The sequence below is a fragment of the Carassius carassius genome, chromosome 49 (genome assembly GCF_963082965.1).
Source record: "Carassius carassius chromosome 49, fCarCar2.1, whole genome shotgun sequence".
In the NCBI taxonomy this organism is placed as follows: domain Eukaryota; kingdom Metazoa; phylum Chordata; class Actinopteri; order Cypriniformes; family Cyprinidae; genus Carassius; species Carassius carassius.
Genome location: NC_081803.1, coordinates 12,855,954 through 12,877,349, shown reverse-complemented (window position 1 = coordinate 12,877,349; position 21,396 = coordinate 12,855,954). Strand labels below are relative to the sequence as shown.

Sequence of the window (21,396 nt, the reverse complement as noted above, 5' to 3'; positions counted from 1 at the left end):
TCATAGACAGGGCTTCTGCATTTAGACCTGTAGTTTGGTTGAGCCCAAGGTTTACAGGACAGCAATGGGATGATGAGTAGATGATGCCATAAAATGTCACAAAACCAGTTATAAATAGGTCTGTGCCTTACAGTAATACAGTCTACTGAATGGATTCGATTCAACAATTATTTGCATGCCAACATACATTATGATTTTAACTATATTTCATTTATATAGCTGCATTTTTGGTTTTCTGTAACAGGGCACTCTTGTAAAAAGTATTTCGCTATTGTAATTTCACGAACAATTAAAGCAACACTAAGAAATATTAATTTATGGTTGTAAACTAGACTTAATGGATTGGTGTTTGTTATGAAATTATATATATTTTAACATTTTGATTTTATTTTTGTTTTATTTAAAAACACTAAATTAAATCCAGAAATTATATTAAATACAGTAAAATAAAGTAACTTTATTCTAACCAAAATGCGCAAAGAAAAAAAAACTAAACAGAGACTATTAACGGTTTACAAACAATCTTTTCCCATTTCCACATTTTTCTCTCCACACAGACTTGCACATGAAAACAAGTAAAAGACAAAACCAGTAAAGGAAAAAAAAAAAAAAAACCTTTGTGTGAAAATCTTTTGATGTCAGTGCAGTGCATACTAATCATACTGAAGTCCATAAATACAGATGTTTAACACAGAAGATGCTCACAGATACAAACAGATGTTTTGGTAATAGAAAAAGGTGAACCAGAAAAAAAAAAAAACTGAAGATTTTGACAAGATGTGACAAACTGCTAAGCAACTATTCAGCAGGAACTTCACATTTCCTTAATATACATTTCTGGACGCAAAGCAAAGTTGTCTAGAGTCAGAGGACATGAAATAAACAACCATTTCAAAATGATCTGCATTTACACACACAAAGGACAGCAGCATGTTTGCTTTAGTCAAGCATGCCATTTAGATTTCCTTGTGACTCAAACAGACAGATATCATATTTCTGAGGGAGAAGATCATTCATTTATGGATTAAGAAGCAAAATTAAACAAATGGAAAAAGCACAAAGCTTTAAGTTGGGATTGGTATTCTCATTTGGCTCAGGGTCACTGAACTAAAACTACTGAAATATGTCAAAATGTTCCAATTTGCTGAGGGGGCCAGGGATTTTTTTTTTTAACCACTTAGAGTCAATAAATATAACAAAATAACTTTAAAGAATTCCAGATGTTATAATTCATCCCCTATGTGTTTTTCAGATTTACTGCTCTCTGTTGATTCTGCAAAAAACCAAACATATTACATGTATTTATATAAAGCCATTCAATTAATAGATTCTGTTATTTTTGATCACAGAGCATGTTGAAATGACTTTACATCCACACTGATTTCTGGACGATTTGTCGATTGTGAATTACCTGTATCCGTATTTTCTGCTGGATTTAGTTCAAGTATGGTTTCTTCTTTTTCTTCAGCAGTTGGAGGCTCCTCTGCCGGCTTCACCTCTTTAGCTAAAAGCACAATTCAAATAGCAGATTTACTGCATATCAACAGGAAAAGTAACTAAAGGAAGAGTTGTAAAATCTATATTAGGGGTCTACTGATTTGATACAATAAAATTATGCTAAGGTTAAATCAATAAATCACTGTCTCACCATCATCGCTCTTGGGGGGTATAACCTTCTCTGCATCTTCTGTGCTGTTAGCGGTGTCGTTAGCTTTGCTGTTCTCTGTGGAGGTGGCGTTCTTGTCTTTAGCCTTATCTTTAGGCTTTGGTTTGGCAAACTTTGCTTTGTTCAGCAGGTAGTTGACCTCCCTTTCCAAGAGGGAACGCTTCGCTTCAATGTCCTTCGAGAGCAGAACCGGTTTCTCTGTTGGGGACAGTTTTTCTTGTTCAGCAACAGTCTCATTCTTCCAAGTCTGCAATAAAAAAAAAAAAAAAAAACATAAAATGAAGAGAGAAATCAAAAGAGATTACGGTGTAGAATTGATGAGGAAGGATGAAAGAAATCTGAATGTGGGTTAAGAAATGCAATGCATACCATTGATTCATTGATGACCCTCTCTAGCATCTTCAGTTCAACCTCCGTGAAGATCTGGTCTGCCTCAGGAATCAGTCTAACACTCCTATGAACAACATCCCATGGAAGTTACAAGAGATGAGAGGACCAAGACAAAAATCAATTCATTTAAAAATAAAATGGGCCTAATACATATATTTTTTTTATGAATATGAAATTAAATAAAAAGGCAATGAAATGTATAAATGTATTAAATATTTACATTTTTATTAATATTTAAATTTTTTTAGAAATGTAGTTTTGTAAGAACTATTTGAAAATGTTTTTAGATCCATTTTTGTTTATTTAAAAATAAAAAGTAATAAAGGTAATAAAATGTATAAAAAATGTATTAAATATTTTTATAAATGAAATATAATAAAAATGTGATAAAATATATTTAATGAAATTTGTATTTAAAATACAAGTATTAAATTAATAAATGTATTACAATATTTTTACAGACTTATAAGTTTAAAACTATTAATTAATGTATACATTAAATAGTTGTAAATTCTATTTTTATACATTAATTTATTTATTAAAGGGATGGTTCACTTTCAAATTAAATTTTGATAAGTTTTAGCTCAAGGGCATCCAAGATGTAGGTTTATTTGTTTCCGCAGTATTTTCCATTTTGATATTTTTAGGTCAAACTGTTCTTGTCTGTGACTCATATAATGGAGGTCTATGGTCACCACCTCAAAGAGCATGCACAGAGGAGTCCAAATTAAACAATTCCCCATCGTAAGTACACATTGATGACCTTAGACACGAAACGAGCGGTTTGTGTAAGAAAACGAACAGTATTTATATCGTTTTTACCTCTTGCACACAACCACGTCCAACTGATCTGAGTTCGCGAGTGCTTCCTGATGTGACGTGCGCGCTCTGGCTTAGTCTGCGCAAGCGCGGAAAGCGCCGAAAGTGATCTCTCGCGCATGAACGTCACTCATTGTTTACACTTACTGTCTATGGTTTACACAGAGATTTCGGAAGTGTTACCTTTCACTGTGAAGATCTAAACATTAACACGTACAGGAAATTGCAATGGAAGACGATTTCAATACATCCATAGACAACGTTTAATTTTTTTCACAACCATATTTATTTGAACCAGAATACACAGATCAAGTACTCAGGAGCGATCTGCTGCAGCAGCACGTCTTCAAGCCTCAGAGAGATAGAGATCTCTTCAAAATTGGTGGTGTTTCAGTGCAAGTGTTGTGAGATGCCAACAGAAGTGGAGAGCATATGTTGTCATGAGTGGAACAACTACAAGACGAGGACATTGACAGTATCGCATCACACACCTGCCTGACTGAAGTTCCTGAGTTTTCTCCACTGTTGAAACGCAGCGTTTTGCACGTTGTCTTTAGTTTGCCACGTATAAACTGGAGGCGACGTCCAATGAGTGAGTAATGTCTTGTATTTTTATTATCGCAACGATTATAGGGTGCATTATAAACAAATTAATTACAATTACTGCATTATATTTCAGACAGTGCCTATTGGTGGTGTATCGTGTGGTAAACCGTAAACAATGAGTGACGTTCATGCGCGAGAGATCACTTTCGGCGCTTTCCACGCTTGCGCAGACTAAGCCAGAGCGCGCGCACGTCACATCAGGAAGCACTCGCGAACTCAGATCAGTTGGACGTGGTTGTGTACAAGAGGTAAAAACAATATAAATACTGTTCGTTTTCTTACACAAACCGCTCGTTTTGTGTCTTAGGTCATCAATGTGTACTTACGATGGGGAATTGTTTAATTTGGACTCCTCTGTGCATGCTCTTTAGTCTTTGAGGTGGTGACCATAGACCTCCATTATATGAGTCACAGACAAGAACGGTTTGACCTAAAAATATCAAAATGGGAAATACTGAGGAAACAAAGAAACCTACATATTGGATGTCTTTGAGGTAAGCTAAAACATACAAAAAATTTTTTGAAAGTGAACTCTCTCTTTAAGAGAGAAAGAAAAAGAAAATGGGATGAAGTCATGATGCAGCTCTCACTCACTTGAGGAAGATGGTGGAGTGGTTGAGCATGCTGTCGAGAGCTGCCAGTCTGTCAGGCCATTTCCTCCTCTCCTCCACTCTGAAGAACATGGCTTTACAAAGTTTTTTTAGTTCAGACAGCTTCTCCTTCAGCTCCTTAGTGCCAGCAGTGTATCCCTCCTCATCCATCCAGCTAGAAGCCTCGCTCAGCTTTCCTGTGATCTGCTCTTTCTCCTCCTCATTCACAACAGCCAGATACTCATCCTGATACATCTTATCCTAGACAGAGAGAAGGAAAAAATGTGTTGTACATTCAAAAGAATAGTTGGCCTAAAAAAAAAAAAATCCATCATCATTCAGCCTTACGTCCACTAAAGATTTCACCTAAAGCTCTGCAAATAAAGCTTTTTAGGCTTCTTTGTCACACCACTGGATCTATGAGTCACTGCTCAAGCACTGTAGAGAGCTTCATTATACCTGCGTCTCAAAGATAAAAGCCTCCAGGCTGTTCAGGGTCTTTTCTCTTTCCTGTTTCTCCAGATCGCGGTCAGTGAGATCCTGCAGCCTGATATGAGGGAGGAACACATGGGAATTCTTTAGAGATTCTTCAGGTTCTATAAAGTGTCTGTCCCATTTCCCACTATCAGTTAATTCATTCTCCACGTTAATTACTTCTGTGAAGCAAGAGACACTTACTTCTTTTTGGACACTTCCATGTCCTCTGTGCTGGGATCGAGAACATCGTTCACCTCAAGCTCCACTGTGATGTCTTCTGAGATTTTGCTCTTTTTCTGTATTTTGGATTTCTTTTCCGCCTCGGTCTCCTCTGCTTTCTCAGCATCTGATTTCTCTTCAGTCTTTTCGGCTTCGGTCTCTCCCTGTGTGATGGAGGTGAGAGTTCAATTCTAGACAGATTCCAGAACTAAATCAAATGGAGTAACTCGAGAGTGGCTGGTAACTTTATATGAAACTGCAATATAATAATACATGGTTCAAATTGCAATTTAAGAATTATAGTCTGACCCTTGCTGACGTAAGTGATGAGTAATTCACATGTTCACGTTTTTGTAACAGGTACAATTTTACAGAGGGGCAGAAACTTGTATATGGTGTCGGTAACAATACAACGCAGTTTGTCACTACAATTAAACCTAGACGTTTGTCTCCCATTTGAAAGTCCATGACTGACTGGAAGGTTAAAAAATATATATAAATTTGATTTTGCCCCCGTAATTTTTTTTTAGCAAAAAAAAAAAAACACTTTAAATAAAACTTTATATCTTAAAAATATTTAAATGTCCTGATATTCCCAGGACCATGGGAACCCTGTCATTAATAGTCAAGGTGAAAAAAGCTAATTACAGTAAAACCCTAACTCTCAAAATTAAAATAACTGCTTAGTATTATTTATAATAAATAATGCAAAATACAATTTGGTCAGTAAGAAAGAACTACTACTAAAAAGAATCATTTGTATTCTTGATCAACATATTAGATATTACAGTATACTGAAATAAATTATTACAAGATAACGAATAAATAAAAGAATCTACGTTACGTAATAATCTACAAGAAACTCTAGTCAGGTGTTTGGCACGGCACATTGTATAATAAAACATGAGAAGTCAAAAGTCCCTCCTGAGAATAACAGGTCGGAACTAGTGAATTAGAGTCTCATGAAAGCCCAGAGGTTCTATAATCATTCTGCACCTCTCCAGAAATGTGATTAACTGGGAATCATCTCACCTGAGTTTCCGCTTTATCTTCTTTGTCATCTTTTTTCTCCTCTGCCTGAGGCTCTCCCTCTTTTCCCTCCTCGGATTTCTCCGGGGCAGACTCTTCCTGTTTCTCTGACTGGTCTTGGTCTTTTCCAGCCTCTGGAATCACTTCTTCTTCATCCTGAACCGTTATATAAAAAAAAAAAAAAAAAAAAAAAAAAAAGTCAAAAACAATAAAAAAAAAAAAAAAAAAAAAAAAGAAAAAAAAAAAAGTAAATTTAAATGTCTGTCAAAGTCATTAAGCAGAATTACCGTAACTGGTTCAGTCACATTTGCATTTTGCTCTGAGATGCCACCACCAAACAGGCTGGAAATGGTGTTTCCAAGTTCTGTGTAGACATGCACACACATTATATTATAAAAAAATATAATATATAAATATTTTAAAAAAATGTATGTGTGTGTGTTAGGGATGTAACGATTAACCGCGAACTGGTTGAAAATCGCTAAAAATATGTGACGATTCAAAATCGGTTGAGATGCAAAAACAAAATCGCGATTCAATTATGGGAAGGAGTTTATATGAATATATGTCTGAGGGAAGCTTTCTGTCTTCAGAAAAGTTTAGATGGTATTTTCTTTATAATGCATATTAAGTTCATAAGTGCAGGGCTGCTTTGTTTACAGCGGAAACCCAGGAAACGCTTTAAGTGCCATCTGCTGGCAGAGATTGAATCTGCATCTCGTTCAGCCAGTCTGATATGTCCGTTTCATTCAGATATTTTTTTGTATAGTTTCACACTTGCTACAAATTTTGAAATTATACAATCTAATTTAGATTAAAAACTGCTCATGTTGCATGTATGCAGCATCTTTGTTTGGATCATGATTAAAATGCAATGTCGCCTCTCATTTTAAATGGAAAGAGCACAGGCGAGATTTATAGATTTGATTTGGGGGTAGTTTTAAAATTTCAGTTTAGTTGTTATTTACATTTACATTTTATTTAGCTGACGCTTTTATCCAAAGTGACAATAGAAGCAATCAAACCCAGCAAAAGAGCAATAATATGGAAGTGCTATATTATTATATTATAGTGTTATATTTAAATTTCACACAGAAATGTGCAGCATTTTGTCCAAGCAATAATAAAAAATTATATTTTATTGATAATTTGTCTTAAATCTCATTGTTAGAAAATTACAGGAATTGAATCGTTAGTTGAGTGAATCGTTACATCCCTTATATGCGTGTATGCAAGTACAAAATACTTAAGCATTTCCAAAACTAACTTGTGAGTGTGGACTCCTCTTTCTCCTCCACAACGGTCTCAAACACTGACTCCACCTAAAAAGTTAAGAATTCAGTTTTTCCGCCTTAAACTGGAATAGTAAAACTTCATAGTGATATAGTTGGAAAATGTACTAATGTCACGATTCATTATAAACTAAAATCCAGTACTAACCCGGTCCAGATTTAGCACTCCACTTTCATCCATGTTGAAATGGGCCTTGATGCCCTTAGATTCAGCATCTGAATGTTTCTTGAAGCTGCTGCCCACTCCAGACAGTTTTACAGTTGTCAGATTCTGAGATCCAAACACTCTGAGAAAGAAAGAAAGATCGGTTTGATATTATCTTGATTACGTTCTGATATTTGTGAAAAGTGTAAACAAATAAAACAGAACATAAATCAAACTTGGTCACTTACTTCAGGTCCTGTTCACTGAGGAAGCTGAGGTCTCCATAATTGATGTTGAAGACAAAGTCATCCGTGTAACGATTAAAGGTGATAACTTTCCTCTGGGGATACGGGGCCATTCTCTGAAACAGGATGCGCTTGTTGTGCTTCACAGTCTTCATGCCATCCTCTTCCTCCGTCTCACGACTGAACTCGACCTAATGAAGGTGATAGAAAACATCTGAGAACTTCTTAAGCACTGTCGTATGACCATTAAACATGCAGATTAATTGTCTGTTAATTAAACATTTGTGTTCTTGGTAAGGATGGAGTTAAAACTTAATACAAATCCAATTCTTGAAAAGAGCACAAGGTCTTTGTCTTGACCCTCTCACCTGTATGGGAAACAAAGCTGCATCTCTGACCAAGAAAGGCTTGACTTTAAAGGCTTTGCTGAGCGCAGCGGCCTGATAGACGGCACCCATCGCTGCAGCTTCATCTGCATTAATATTCTTGCTCAGTTCCTCTCTGGAGACATGTGAAACCAATAAATTATTTGAAATTGTACCAATTTCAGAACATCTGTTCACTTGTTAATTAATGCGAATTGTATGAGATGTTGGAATTGCATTAGATGTTCTTTGAATGTTTCTGATTTTGTTCAAAGGAGGAACCAAACCTAAACTACTACTAGTCAAGGGGGGCAAGCCAAGATTTGTCTGGTTTGCACATCCCAGTTTGCCCCTGCTGATTGAGGTTGTAATTACACCACTCGGTTCCTAAAAAGCATCTTTTCCCATTGACAGCCAATCAGAAGTATCTACTATAGGTTAAACATTAATTTTTTTTAAGGCAAAAAAAAACAACAACAACATACTTTCCCACAGCTTTAAGAAGCACATCCTGCACTTTGGGCACCCTGGTGGATCCTCCAACCAAAATAACCTGTTCAATCTCATCCTGTTGGACAACAAAGGTATTTCAGATTATTTCTAAATCATAGTTATTTAGACAACCTGTATAAAGCAGATGCCATACAATTTAGCTCCTCACCATACTCATTTCAGCAGCAGCTAAAGCTTCTTTTACAGGCCCTGGCACTCTGTCAAACAGATTCTCGCAGAGGGCCTCAAACTCAGAGCGAGTCACTTTTGCCTTGAAGTCCATGTCATCCATCAGACCTTCAATCTGGAGAAAAAGAACGTCAACAGGTCACGAAAACCACCCAGACTTGGTTGAAGAAGACAATCAAATGAAATGCCACAGCACAGATTACTTAACTCGGAGTGTATCATTCTAGAGTTGTTTTTGAGTTTACACATAATGAAGGTCTAACAAATCTCACCCAGTCAAGGAAAGACATTTGATAACATCCATCTAATCAAGGCCATCCAGTGTGGGCAAATATTATGTTCTGAATAAAACTAACTAAATACAGTGTGGTCATTATGTCTTAAAACATAATAAAAAATTTACCTTTGCATTTTTCTATTTCAATATTTTCAAATTACAAATTAAATCATCACAATTTGAGTGACAGTCAAATTGAAAAATGAATATATGAAGCTGAAAATGTCTTATTTAAATCTTATTAAATGGAAAGCATCGGGTTTGTCCCTCTTTTTCCATTTTAAATGAAAGCAACACTCAAGCTGCATGACCTCCACAAGAGCAAAATTTGAGAATTATACAAAGCATCTCGTGCTTCAGTGGAAGCAAGAACAAGAATGTCTGATAAGCTCACAAATTTACTTACATTTGAATAGTGACCTAGAAATTTCTACTGATCATTTCACACATTTAAAGTCACAATGAAGGGGAAGCAGAGACAGATTTTCTTTTGAATTGTGACACATCTGAGTGAAATTACTTGTCAAAATAAATAAAAGTTGGCAAATCTGTTCTATACATTGGTTTGTTCATTTAATTTTTGGCACGGAACTCAAAAACTGTGACAGATCAAAAAGTGATTTTGCAGTTGATTGTATGAAAGTGTGTGGGGGGGGGGGGGGTTAAGTCTGGTGTATGATGAAATATGTATCTCTGGTGCACCAGAGAAGTCTGTTGTTTCACCAGAATATGGAGTTATGATATTATCATTTAAAAATGAGAACATATTTTGAGGAAACATATGGATGGATGAATGGCTCACAATAATAGTATGCATTCTGAATATCGATTTCAAGCTAATTTATTTTGACTTAATTTTAGCAAACTGATAAAACTGTATTTTGACCAACTAAGATAATTATTTGAGTTTGAGATACCTGTGCCGTATGTTCAGCATTGGCACTGAGCACAGTCTTCAGTCTCTGAGCCTCTTTAAGGAGCTTGGCCATGGCACGCAGATTCTCCCTCACGTCCTTCTTTGATTTCTTCTGTTCGTTAAAGAGCTTGGCAAGATGATCTCTGAGCCTCAGCTCCATCTCAAAGCCACCGAGTGTTCTATCAAACCTAAACGTTAAAAGAAAAACAGCTATAGTCAGTCAACACATTATTATATACATATACATGCACTCCCCAAGTGGCCAAAAAGAAGTGGAGGAAAAAGGGGCAAGCATGACTAACCCTACTCCACGGATCTGAAGCTGCGGCTGGGTGCCAGATTCCTTGGTCTTCACCGTCTGATACATGACAATCGTGGCTGTTGTGCTGCCTGATCCCATATCATAAAACATGATATTCTACAAAAACAAAACAAAAAAGTCAGAAATCCCACTTAATTTCTGCATCACCAAAATGAAAGTGTCAATTTACGGTTTTCCAGTCTGCCACTGGGTGGCCAAACAGATAGTCCCACCCACACCATTGGCTGACACAATGTTGACCAAATAAATTAATTCACTCAAATTCTCTCAGAAGTACCTGTGCAGTAGAGTTGATGTCCTTCCTTCTAAAGACTCCATAGTTCAAAGCCACGGCAGTATTATCGTTGATAAGCTGAAGGACCTTTAGACCTGCTATATGGGCAGCCTGCAAGACTGCCCTGCGTTCAGCCTGATTAAAATAGGCTGGCACTGTGATCACAGCATCTTTAATGGGCTGCTCTGTGAGGGAGAAATCAAGTTATTGGTGCTACCAAATTTCCCAATCTGCAAAAACCAAGACACTTGTTTAAAACACTGCTTATAAATCAAACCTGCGAAGTCTTGAGCCAGACCACGAGAGTAGTTCAATATCATGCCCAAAAGTTCCTCTGGAGTGTACTGCAACTCTCTGGATGATATAAAAGAATCATTTTTCACATTAATGTAAAACACATCAGCTCCAGCAAATTCACCTGCAGGTGATCCATTACTTACTCAGATAATTTGAAAAACACCGTTCCTCTTTTCTCATCTCTCTGCAGCTGGTGTTCAGGGAAGTGTTTCTCATACTGTGCCACCTGTGGGTTGTCTGCGGTCTTTCCCAAAATGCTCTGGAGGAATCTGTAAACCACCTTGGGGTTCTTTACAGCCTGTCATGATTAAAATATGCTGGAGTCAAAGCTTGTTAAATATGCTGCAACAAGGTGTTAGAGACAAAGTGAATTTGAAGGGGTGTTTTTCATCCTACAGAATTTCATCAGCATGAAATCAAAGACCATTTTCTTCCTTAATCCATGTACCTGGTTACACTTTCATTCAAAAGTTTGGGGTAAGTAATTAATACTTCCATTCAGCAAATATGCATCAAATTCATCAAAAGTGACAGGAAATATTTTTTTTTAGTAATGTTTCCACAAAATATCAAGCAGCACAGTTACAATGTGTACTATTTAATATAAAAGTAATAGATTTCGTAGAAAGTAATAACTTTCCCAGAAGAACGGAAGGCAGTGAAAAAAACATTTTCCAAGCAATCAGGTCTGCCTTCATTCTGATGGCATTCCCACATATACATGTTATTTTATATATATATATATAAATCATACAATGACTTACCACTCCTAAAGCACTGTCTCCAAAAAGCCTCTCATTTTCTTTTAAGCACACTGCGACTGGAGTTTTCCGTCGGGACTCTCTGCACAAAAAAGAAGCTAAATGTCACAATGGGGTAAAATGCTGTCTGAAAAAATAGCTTTATTAAAATCCTAAATCAGGTGACATCTGTGGATTTTAGGTGTAAAATTTACACACGGTTTTAAACGTACTTGTTTAATACAATCTCCATTGGCACACCGGGTTTCACTAAAGCAATTTTTATCCATTCGCTGCCCAAGTCCACAGACATCACAGCAACTGATTCTGCAACAAAAATGTCAGTAAGAGCTGAAATTCTGAGCTGTAGATAAGAAAACCATAACATAAAAATAATTAAATCTAGGTAGATTTTAATTCATCCTGATGGGCACCAACCAAAGCAAATTTAGAGCAAATATAAGACTATATCATAATTCTTCTGCTGCTTACCGGTTTGAGAAGGCAGGAATGCTACTATTAGGCAAAAAGCTGCCCATAGTGACAACCTTTCCCTCATTGTGACCTGCAGGAAAGAAACAAAGCCTGTTTCAATAGCATGTAGGCTAAAAGTCACAATGCAGCTGTGACGGGTCCATAAAACAGGAAGCATATCAAAACCATGCAAGATCCCTCAAATCATCATGTCATACTCTATTACTAAAACTGACAGTACTACATCCTGATATAAAAAAGTGGCTGAATGTCATATGGATGTGTAGGTGGAGGCCGCTGGCAGTGACCGGTCTAGTTCGGTACATGCTGATTTGATGTGATCCCACCCACAACACAGACAAAGCTTGGAACATGTGCATCACAAACCTGTTCCTGGAGGTCCCACCAACTGCAGAGCTCTTCTGCAAGAACTTAGACACTAGAGCCAAGGTGCAAAACATAATACAAGGAAACAATAGTAAAAACGTATTCAAAAATCCCATTTGGCATTATTTTTACAGTCACAGTTCTCCCTTTATAGACCATTTCCAATGCTACTACAAAAATGCAAATTGGAAACATCTAGTTGCACAGCCTGTGTGACGTAAGCTTGAATGAGGCTGCTGGCTTCTAATGAGAAGAGCATCATGACCATGTTAAAGTTTAATGATGTGCAGAAAACATAACGCTTTCTTTTTAAAGGCTCACATGTAAGTAAATGCAGCCGATGGTCTTGCAGACGCTCTACTGTACCAGGCTAATAAACACACATTAGATGAGCCCAAACATCTACAGCAACAAAAAGTAATGGCATGGCACTTACCTTTAGCGAGATCAAGTTTTATATTGGCTCTTGTTGACTGGAAGATTCCTCTTGACACTTGAACAACAATATTTAGAGAGGCTTATCCTGTCCTAATGATGAACCAAAACTTTTCTGTGTTGATCCTTAATATCTAATGTCCTACAGAAAGCAGGAAGATCGCTTTAATCAGCAATGCTTTGACCACGCCGCGTCGCTTGCTTGGTTTTGCTCTTGCAGTCACCGGCTTGTTCTAACACATTGGGCCCCGAACGCGGCGTGATCTCATTGGATCCACACAACTCGCTGCTCCCGGAGTGAAACGCTAATCGCTATGCTCGTAAATCCCGCCTCTTTACCATTGAATGGAGAGCGCTGATTGGTCCACGTGCCAACCAGTGCGCGCGAGTGGTCAGTCGTGTAACTAAACACGGATCTGATTGGTCCACGTAAATAGGGGAACATAACGGCTGTGCGATAAGTTGTAGTTTTTGATGTCAGCGACGGGAGCACGACTCATTTCTGCGGGTAGATTCGAAACACTTATTTTCGAAGAACCGATTCAGTGATTCTTTTACGTCATTCCTTGTATGCATTGCATGTTATAAACCGGCCAAAGTATTATTATTTGGAATAACAGAGACATTTTTTATAAACATAAATCCCCCTTTTTATATATGGTTTGAAAATAATATATTTTTGGTTAGTCAGTTCATTAATAGTGATGGAGGCTTATACACATTATTCAAAATTAAATTTAGACAAATTTAAAATTCCACTTAGACCCAGATAATATGCGATTGTAATGGAGGCTATACCTAGTAAAGTAGCCTATTGTGCCTTCTCAAAAATAAATGCAGTAAGAACTATAATCTGGACTATAGCCTATAACTATTACAATATTTACTGGAAATATCAATATTTAAAAAAAACTGCATACCAAATAAATACATTAGAAATTTATGTTACATATCCTCCAGCTAGATTTTTCTAGTCATCAATATTTTGAGATTTAAATTGGCATAAGTCTTGGAGAATGGTAAAGTCTTTGTTAATAACAAAGTAAAGTAAGTTTTATTTAAAATATTACATATAATTTATACAGTGAAACATGTATTGGAACGTTTTAAATTGAATATTGGTTATTCTTGTCAATTTTTTCATTGCATTCACACAAAGATATTTTGGGTTGATGTCGAGAATTTCATTACAAGAAAACTTAATACAGCTGTTAAACTGGGTGGGTCTGATATAATGATATATGTTAATGATTATGGGATAGAAAAGGATAAAGCATATATTATTCAATTACTGGTTGTAATTGGGGCGTTTCAAATTATATAAATAGAAGTGATCGGAAGGTAAGCCAATTTATTTATTTTGTTTTACATTTTATCAACGAATTTAAACAATATTGCAATATGGTATATAAATGTAAAACGAAAGAAAACATCTCTCAGGACTTCTAAAAGTATCTGCATATTTGAAATAGACAAGTAAACTGTACCCTTTTCATTATTTGTGTGTTTTACCCCTCTCTCTCTTTATTCATCTGGCTATTTTTTATTTTACTTGTAATAATGTGAACATTTATATACAACATTGTAATTCTCTTGTTGTTATGTATATCTTCATATGCAAAAAAAGTTATACGGCATATTTCTGTTTATTAGGTTTTTCAGTTATAGTGTTTAAAATTAAACAATATTTATTAAACCACCTTTCTTCAAATGTGCTTTTATGTTTTATATTAAACAGTTCTGCAATAAAAGTAACTGACTTTTCGCCTCATCACGATGAAAGAGACTAGACAACTTGCATTCATTCAGTGCTTTGTTGACACATGCGCCGGTTGAGTTCAGTCCTATTCGTGAACCGGTTCTAGAGATTCATTCAAAAGATCCGAATCAAAAGAGCAGTTCATTCAAGAATCGGGCATCGTTAATTAATTTTTGTTATGTCTTTTTGGCCATATTAATAACTTTTTAAAGTATACATTAAAATCAAATATGTAAAAAAAAAATTCTTATTATTTTCTGTTTGGTGTGCATTTTGGTTTTAAACAGCATTAGTTATTTAATTTACATTATATATTGAAATACATTTTATTAAGTTAATTTGTGGTTCGTTATGTCCAACCTTATATTATTGCGAATATAGATAAATAACAAAAAACAAGACTATCCTGACACTAGTCACATGACCGTGATGTGAGTCACATGATTTTGCTAAACAAGAACTGCTTGGAAAATGGCAGCGTTCTTACAGTGGAGACGATTTGTGTTTTTCGATAAAGAAACGGTGAAAGATCCGAGCGAAAATGGAAAAAATTTCCAACTACCGGTGGGAATAGCGGCCTGTGATTCCGGTCGAGGACACATTGTGCTTGGAGATATCCTTAAAATGCTGAAGTCATGCTTGAGGCTAGTTAGCAATTATGACACTGATAAACAATAATACTACGGATATTTCATTAATATGGTTGTATAAATCGTAGCATATAATAGGTTGCAACAAGCCTGCATTGTCAAATTGATTATTGCATGTGTTTTATTTTAAAAAAAATGTATAATTCCAATATTCAGTCCATTTTGGCTGATTATATATGATTTCAGTTATGCCATATGATCATGTTTTCTTTAACTCATATAATGCACATATGGATGGGCAGATTTGGTTTTTGACCAGGTCCCTGCAGCTATCCAGCTTTCAGGCTTACAAGCTGCGCGTGACACACCTGTACCAGCTGAAACAAAACAACATCCTGGTGTCTGTGGGTCAGGACGAGCCTGGCATCAACCCTCTGGTAAGAATCAGACAGGTTTCTGCTGAAACTACATCTCAGCACAATAAATTAAGCTTTAGTTTATGTGTTTGCCCATCAGGTGAAGGTGTGGAACCTTGATAAGAAGGACAGCGGCAGTCCTCTGTGTACCCGGATATTCCCTGCCATACCTGGAAACAAACCCACTGAAGTGTCTTGTCTCAGTGTACATGAAAACCTTAATTTCATGGCTATCGGTAGGAGTTGTCGTTGTTGTTGTTTTTATTGTTAAAAAAATCAGGGATATTGTAGTTACTTAAAACTAAAACCATTTAAAAACTTGTTAGTTACTTGAAATAAAAGGAAAATAAAATAATAAAAATATTATAATGTAATATACAATTTAAAATAAATAAATAAATAGATATATATAAATATATATATATATTATTTTATTTTATTTAGTCTAACCATATTTTAAAACACTACGGAGCCCCGCACATGACATGCAAGAAAAAATAAATAAATTTTGTGCAAGATTTACTAATTCGTTCCCTCAATGTACTAAAACGTGCACACAATTATGATTGTGTTCCCTCGATTTGCTAAATTGAGCACAATTTATAAATAGAGGGAACGAATTAGTAAATCGTGCACACGATTTAGCCTACTATTTTTTCTTGCAAGTCATGTAAAACACAGAAACTAAATAAACTAAACAAAATGTAAATTACAATATGAACTAAAATGAAAATGAAAACCGAAAATATAAAAAAAGGAATTTAATACATTAATATTTTAATTATACTAAACTAAAATCTGAGGTCTCCCCCAAAATGAAGAGTCTTATATCATCTTGTATACTGTAATTATTCAGATCGAGAATTTATTTTAATTAATTTAATTGATTTGAGTATTAGCTAGTATTTTATATGATTTGAAAAAAAGTTTTCATAAAAGTAATGATTCCATTACAGTTAAATATTAGATGACAGCTAATAATAAAAAAAATGCACTTTAATGTTGCAAAAGTTAACAAATGCCAAGTTATATTTATTTGATTTTCTAGAAATAAATAAACGTAACTCGCAATCATTTCTTATATATGAATAATTTCAGTGACACTAAATCGTCACCTTGGAATTATAAAATTCTATCTGATATTTTTGTAAAAATTTAGTTATTCCCATATTGTTAGTCTGTGACAACTTATTTACATTATGTGATAGATTCTTTTTATGTTGTATACATAATTGGATTTTTATTTAAAAAAAACAACAAGGTTCTATATACACAGTCGAATGGAATGCAAAAACTTTGAAGCTCAATATCTCAAAACTACTCGGAATGCAGATAGAACCTTATAATTCCAAGGGGGGCGAAATGGCATTTGAAACCCTTTTTTTTTGTAATATGATGCATTTCAAAGTAAAACAGAAAATTTAGTTGGGAAAAAAATATTTTTATCCATCAATAATTAATTTTCTGTTGACTCTAATATCGGTGTTGAATGCTCAGGTTTTACAGATGGCAGTGTTGTGCTGACGAAGGGTGACATCACCAGAGACAGACACAGTAAAACTCTCAGCCTCCATGAAGGCAACTGTCCAATCACAGGCCTGGCTTTCCGACAGGCCGGCAAAGTTACACACCTGTTTGTCGCCACTCTAGAAAAAGTGCAGGTATATGTTAGTTACATGGAATGTGATTTATTTATTTTTCTTTGTAATAAAACTATGTGATTATAGTTACAGATTCTAACAAACTGAAAGCAGGATTATTCATACCTTGACAGTGTTACACATTATCAGTGAAAGAGTACCCTCGTATAGAACTGGACACGCACGGCTGTGCCCTCCGCTGCTCGGCGCTCACAGACCCCTCGCAGGACTCACAGTTCATAGTGGCTGGAGATGACTGTGTGTATTTGTACCAGCCTGATGAGAGAGGGCCCTGTTTTGCTTTCGATGGGCACAAGCTTCTAACTCACTGGCACAGAGGCTACCTTCTGCTGCTCACACACAATAACAAGTCACCCAGCAAGTAAGACTCGTTCTACTGCATGGGTTATCTGTCTTTTTTTAATATGCATTCACATTTCTGAAATTTCATTTTACAGATCTGATTATGGTAGCAGACAGACATCCCCTACAGAAAAACACATCTTGACCATTTATGATCTGGACAACAAGTTTATCGCTTACAGTGCGGCGTTTGACGATGTCATTGACGTTCTGGCAGAATGGGGCTCTTTTTACGTCCTAACGAGAGACAGAACACTGTATATGCTGCAAGAAAAAGACACACAGACCAAGCTAGAGGTTAGAATAGTTTTTATTGTCTACCTAAAATATAAAGTAATATACATTACCAATCAATAATGTATTATTTAGATGCTGTTTAAGAAGAACCTGTTTGTGATGGCCATTAACTTGGCTAAAAGTCAACATCTGGACAATGATGGTTTGTCTGAGATATTCAGACAGTATGGAGACCATCTCTACGTCAAAGGGGATCATGATGGAGCCATCCAGCAGTATATTCGGTAGGTTTGCAGTTCAGATTTCTAGGTACACATTTCATCAAGTAATTCGTGATTACATCCTGACTTTATTTCTCTTGTAGCACCATTGGGAAGCTTGAGCCCTCATATGTAATCCGCAAATTTTTGGATGCACAGAGGATACATAACTTGACAGCGTACCTACAGGCCCTCCACAGGCAATCGCTGGCCAACGCTGACCACACTACTCTACTGCTCAACTGTTACACCAAACTGAAGGACAGCTCCAAGCTGGAAGAGTTCATAAAGGTCTGTAGAAAAATTATTTTGGTCTGAATGTGCATTAAAGCTTTTTGAATGAGCCTTGACCACTGACGACGCTTTGTATACTCTGCATCCCTCCTGTGAATACAGAGCAATGAAAGTGAGGTGCATTTCGATGTTGAAATTGCGATCAAGGTGTTACGACAGGCTGGTTATCACAGTCATGCCGTTTTTCTGGCAGAGAGACACATGCATCATGAATGGTATCTGAAGATCCAGCTAGAGGATTTGAAGGTAAATACAGCTTTTCTTGTGTGTACTATGATATAAACTGTAATGACATACTTTTCAATAAGTTTAGGTAAGCTAATGCTTTTTCATTTTGTTAACAAAAACTTTTGCCTGCTTTGCTCTTGCCAGAAAAATATCTATTCAATTATTTTTCCCTTTTTTAATAACCTTTTCAGAATTATCAGGAGGCTTTACGCTACATTGGACGGTTACCATTCGATCAGGCAGAGAGTAATATGAAGCGTTATGGTAAAATTCTAATGCACCATGTGCCGGAGAGTTCCACCGTCCTCTTAAAACGTCTCTGCACTGACTATCACCCTAACAAAGACTCAACCGACAGGGACAGTCTGGACAAGCCTGCAGAAAACAAGGTCATTCATTTGGATTCACATTAACACCTTTAAATAATCTGACATTCATGAACATAGTGAGTTAAAACAAATTACTTGAGATTTTATCTCAAAATGTTCTTTCTTTTTGACAGGCCAATCCAGAAGAGTTCATCCCGGTCTTTGCCAATAACCCACGAGAGCTGCGAGCGTTCCTGGAACACATGATCGAGGTGGATCCGTTCTCACCTGAGGGAGTTTATGACACACTGCTAGAGCTTAGACTGCAGGACTGGGCACATGAGCAGGACCCAGGGGTAAAACATGCTTTATGCAGGCTGTACACATTATGTTATATTATGTTATTACTGACAACATCTGGACCTGAAGAATTTGACTTGTTTATTTATTAGATGTTTTTGCTAATTTGATTATAATTTTAGGCAATTAATAATAGTGTGGTAGTCCATAAAACTTATTACCATGTTTAATTCTGCAGATTCTCAAATAAATAAATATTTAATATTGAACATTATAATACATTGTGTATACTTTAATGCATACAGTAGTATTTGATTTTAGACTTTTTTTTTTTTTTTTTAATAAAACTAATCATTTAATTAAAATATTTTTTAGAATTTTTATATCAGTGTGTCCCTAGAAAAAAAGTATACATATTCCATAGCTATGTCATAGCTATCACATTGTAACTGCATTATAAAATACAATCTCAAGACCATTTTTTGGGTACATTTGGATTGCTTACTGTAAATGCAGGTACCGAACTGCAGGAAACCCATGACTCTTTCTGCCTTTTGTCTGACAGAAGAAGAAAGTCCTGCAGGAGGCAGCACTGTCCCTGCTGAGGAGCGACAACACTGTGTTTGACAAAGCCCTGGTGCTCTGCCAGATGCACAACTTCAAGGAAGGGGTGCTGTATCTGTATGAAAAGGGCAAACTGTAAGCGCTATTTCTAATCAGTCTCTCGCTTGCTCAGAAGGTGCAAGAAAAGTTATCTAAACAACTGCTACAAATCTTCTACAGCCATACTGTAGCTTTGTGTGACAACAAATCACAGGAACAGACTGAATTCTGTCCAGAATTAAATGCATCTACATCTGCATTACATTTAGTCTTTATCTATTAACAGCAGAAAAATAAGTGACAGAACAGCCTGTTTCTGCAGGTACCAGCAGATCATGCATTACCACATGCAGAACGAGGAGTACGGGAAAGTCGTGGAGGCCTGTAAACGCTATGGGGACAGTGAGGTGTGTTTGTGGGAACAGGCTCTGGGTTATTTTGCACGCAAAGAAGAGAACTGCAAGGCCTACATTAGTGAAGTCCTGCAGCACATTGATGAAAATAACTTGATGCCTCCACTTCTGGGTGAGTAACAGGATACAAAAAAATGATTGAGGTCAACACCTCTGTTGTTTTTTTCACACATAACTGCGTGACCTTTTCACACAAATAATTCCTTTTCAGTCATGATGTAGAATGTGCACCAACTCTTCAGCATAATTTTGACTTTATATGAATGTCTGTGTTGCAGTGGTGCAGACTTTGGCTCATAATTCCACAGCATCGCTGTCAGTCATAAAAGACTACCTGATAAATAAACTAGAGCGGGAGACCCAGCAGATTGAGGAAGATGAAAGGAAGATTCGACAGTATAGAGAGGAAACAGCCCATCTTCGCACTGAGATACAGGAACTTAAAACATGGTGAGCGAATCAAGGATTCATTTAGTCAACAGCATAAAAAAATGGATGCTACAATTGATAGTATAGGAATGCAATTGCATATTTAAAAAAATTACATTGCTCTTTCAGTGCAAAGATCTTCCAGAAGACCAAATGCAGCATGTGCAACAGCCCGCTAGAGCTGCCATCTGTGCACTTCTTGTGTGGCCACTCTTTCCATCAGCACTGCCTAGAGAGCTTTGCTGAGAGTGAGGCCGAGTGCCCCACTTGCACCCCTGAGAACAGGAAAGTGATGGACATGTTGCGTGCACAAGATCAGAAACGAGATCTGCATGACCATTTCCACAGACAGGTACTGATTTTTCTCCTGCAGGACAGTTTGAATTGATCAAAGTTGCCAGTTATAACTAAATGCTTAAAAATAAAAATGCAAATAAAAAATTGAATAGAATTTCTTTCTCTTGTAGCTGAAATGCTCTAATGATGGCTTCTCAGTCATCGCTGATTATTTTGGCCGTGGAGTGTTTAACAAACTCACTCTGATAACGGATCCTCCTGGAGGAAAGAGTGGAGCTGGGAATCTGGAGGCTGAATTCAACAGAGATCTACTCATTAACACCAAGAGGAATGTTTGAGAGCTGGACTGGAGTTCATATTAAAAGAAGAAGTGCTGATCTAGGGTCAGATGTCTGACTAGGGTCTGCTGCAGAAACAGCTCTACACTACTTGAATGGCCTTTGAACAGATCCTAATTAACTAACCCCCGACCATTCAAGCTTTGAATTCAGCTACCATAGGCACAGTATAGAAGAAGACTTGCACAACTTTATTTTGCATCCCTTAATAATTTCTGTATAATATTTAATTAGTACCGCAACCACTCATTATAGCAGATAAAGCAACTAATCAA

General features: G+C 36.4%; 2 protein-coding genes across 2 annotated transcripts; one reads left to right on the top strand and one right to left on the bottom strand.

Annotated features, from left to right (window-relative positions):
* Window positions 1–437: 437 nt before the first annotated feature.
* On the bottom strand, window positions 438–12,949 carry LOC132132055 (hypoxia up-regulated protein 1-like). The gene is made up of 24 exons (XM_059544280.1): window positions 12,648–12,949; window positions 11,843–11,915; window positions 11,584–11,677; window positions 11,375–11,453; window positions 10,754–10,908; window positions 10,591–10,667; window positions 10,317–10,498; window positions 10,020–10,135; window positions 9,719–9,905; window positions 8,505–8,639; window positions 8,329–8,411; window positions 7,847–7,979; window positions 7,482–7,669; window positions 7,237–7,375; window positions 7,064–7,118; window positions 6,084–6,160; window positions 5,800–5,952; window positions 4,750–4,931; window positions 4,531–4,618; window positions 4,076–4,332; window positions 2,036–2,120; window positions 1,649–1,913; window positions 1,412–1,504; window positions 438–1,273 (listed from the first exon to the last, which is right to left on the bottom strand). Exons 2-24 carry the CDS (start codon window positions 11,907–11,909, stop codon window positions 1,224–1,226), a joined length of 2,940 nt encoding a protein of 979 aa, XP_059400263.1. The 5' UTR covers window positions 11,910–11,915; window positions 12,648–12,949; the 3' UTR covers window positions 438–1,223.
* A 1,893-nt stretch (window positions 12,950–14,842) lies between these two features.
* LOC132132440 (vacuolar protein sorting-associated protein 11 homolog) lies at window positions 14,843–21,244 on the top strand. The gene is made up of 16 exons (XM_059544809.1): window positions 14,843–15,022; window positions 15,288–15,432; window positions 15,512–15,647; window positions 16,909–17,072; window positions 17,186–17,433; window positions 17,510–17,711; window positions 17,784–17,935; window positions 18,016–18,202; window positions 18,308–18,451; window positions 18,625–18,822; window positions 18,936–19,097; window positions 19,607–19,740; window positions 19,967–20,169; window positions 20,336–20,507; window positions 20,616–20,838; window positions 20,954–21,244. Exons 1-16 carry the CDS (start codon window positions 14,877–14,879, stop codon window positions 21,119–21,121), a joined length of 2,784 nt encoding a protein of 927 aa, XP_059400792.1. The 5' UTR covers window positions 14,843–14,876; the 3' UTR covers window positions 21,122–21,244.
* Window positions 21,245–21,396: the final 152 nt, after the last annotated feature.

What these genes read in the sequence shown, in the direction of transcription:
- LOC132132440 (XM_059544809.1), top strand. Translation starts at nt 14,877, where the DNA reads ATGGCAGCGTTCTTACAGTGGAGACGATTTGTGTTTTTCGATAAAGAA. An exon ending in ACACACAGACCAAGCTAGAG is followed by an intron (nt 17,712 to 17,783) that starts GTTAGAATAGTT and finishes TGTATTATTTAG; the next exon opens with ATGCTGTTTAAGAAGAACCT. An exon ending in ACAAGCCTGCAGAAAACAAG is followed by an intron (nt 18,823 to 18,935) that starts GTCATTCATTTG and finishes TCTTTTTGACAG; the next exon opens with GCCAATCCAGAAGAGTTCAT.
- LOC132132055 (XM_059544280.1), bottom strand. Translation starts at nt 11,909, where the DNA reads ATGAGGGAAAGGTTGTCACTATGGGCAGCTTTTTGCCTAATAGTAGCA. An exon ending in CTTCTTAAAGCTGTGGGAAA is followed by an intron (nt 7,980 to 8,328) that starts GTATGTTGTTGT and finishes ACATGTCTCCAG; the next exon opens with AGAGGAACTGAGCAAGAATA. An exon ending in ACCCCCCAAGAGCGATGATG is followed by an intron (nt 1,505 to 1,648) that starts GTGAGACAGTGA and finishes TTGTGCTTTTAG; the next exon opens with CTAAAGAGGTGAAGCCGGCA.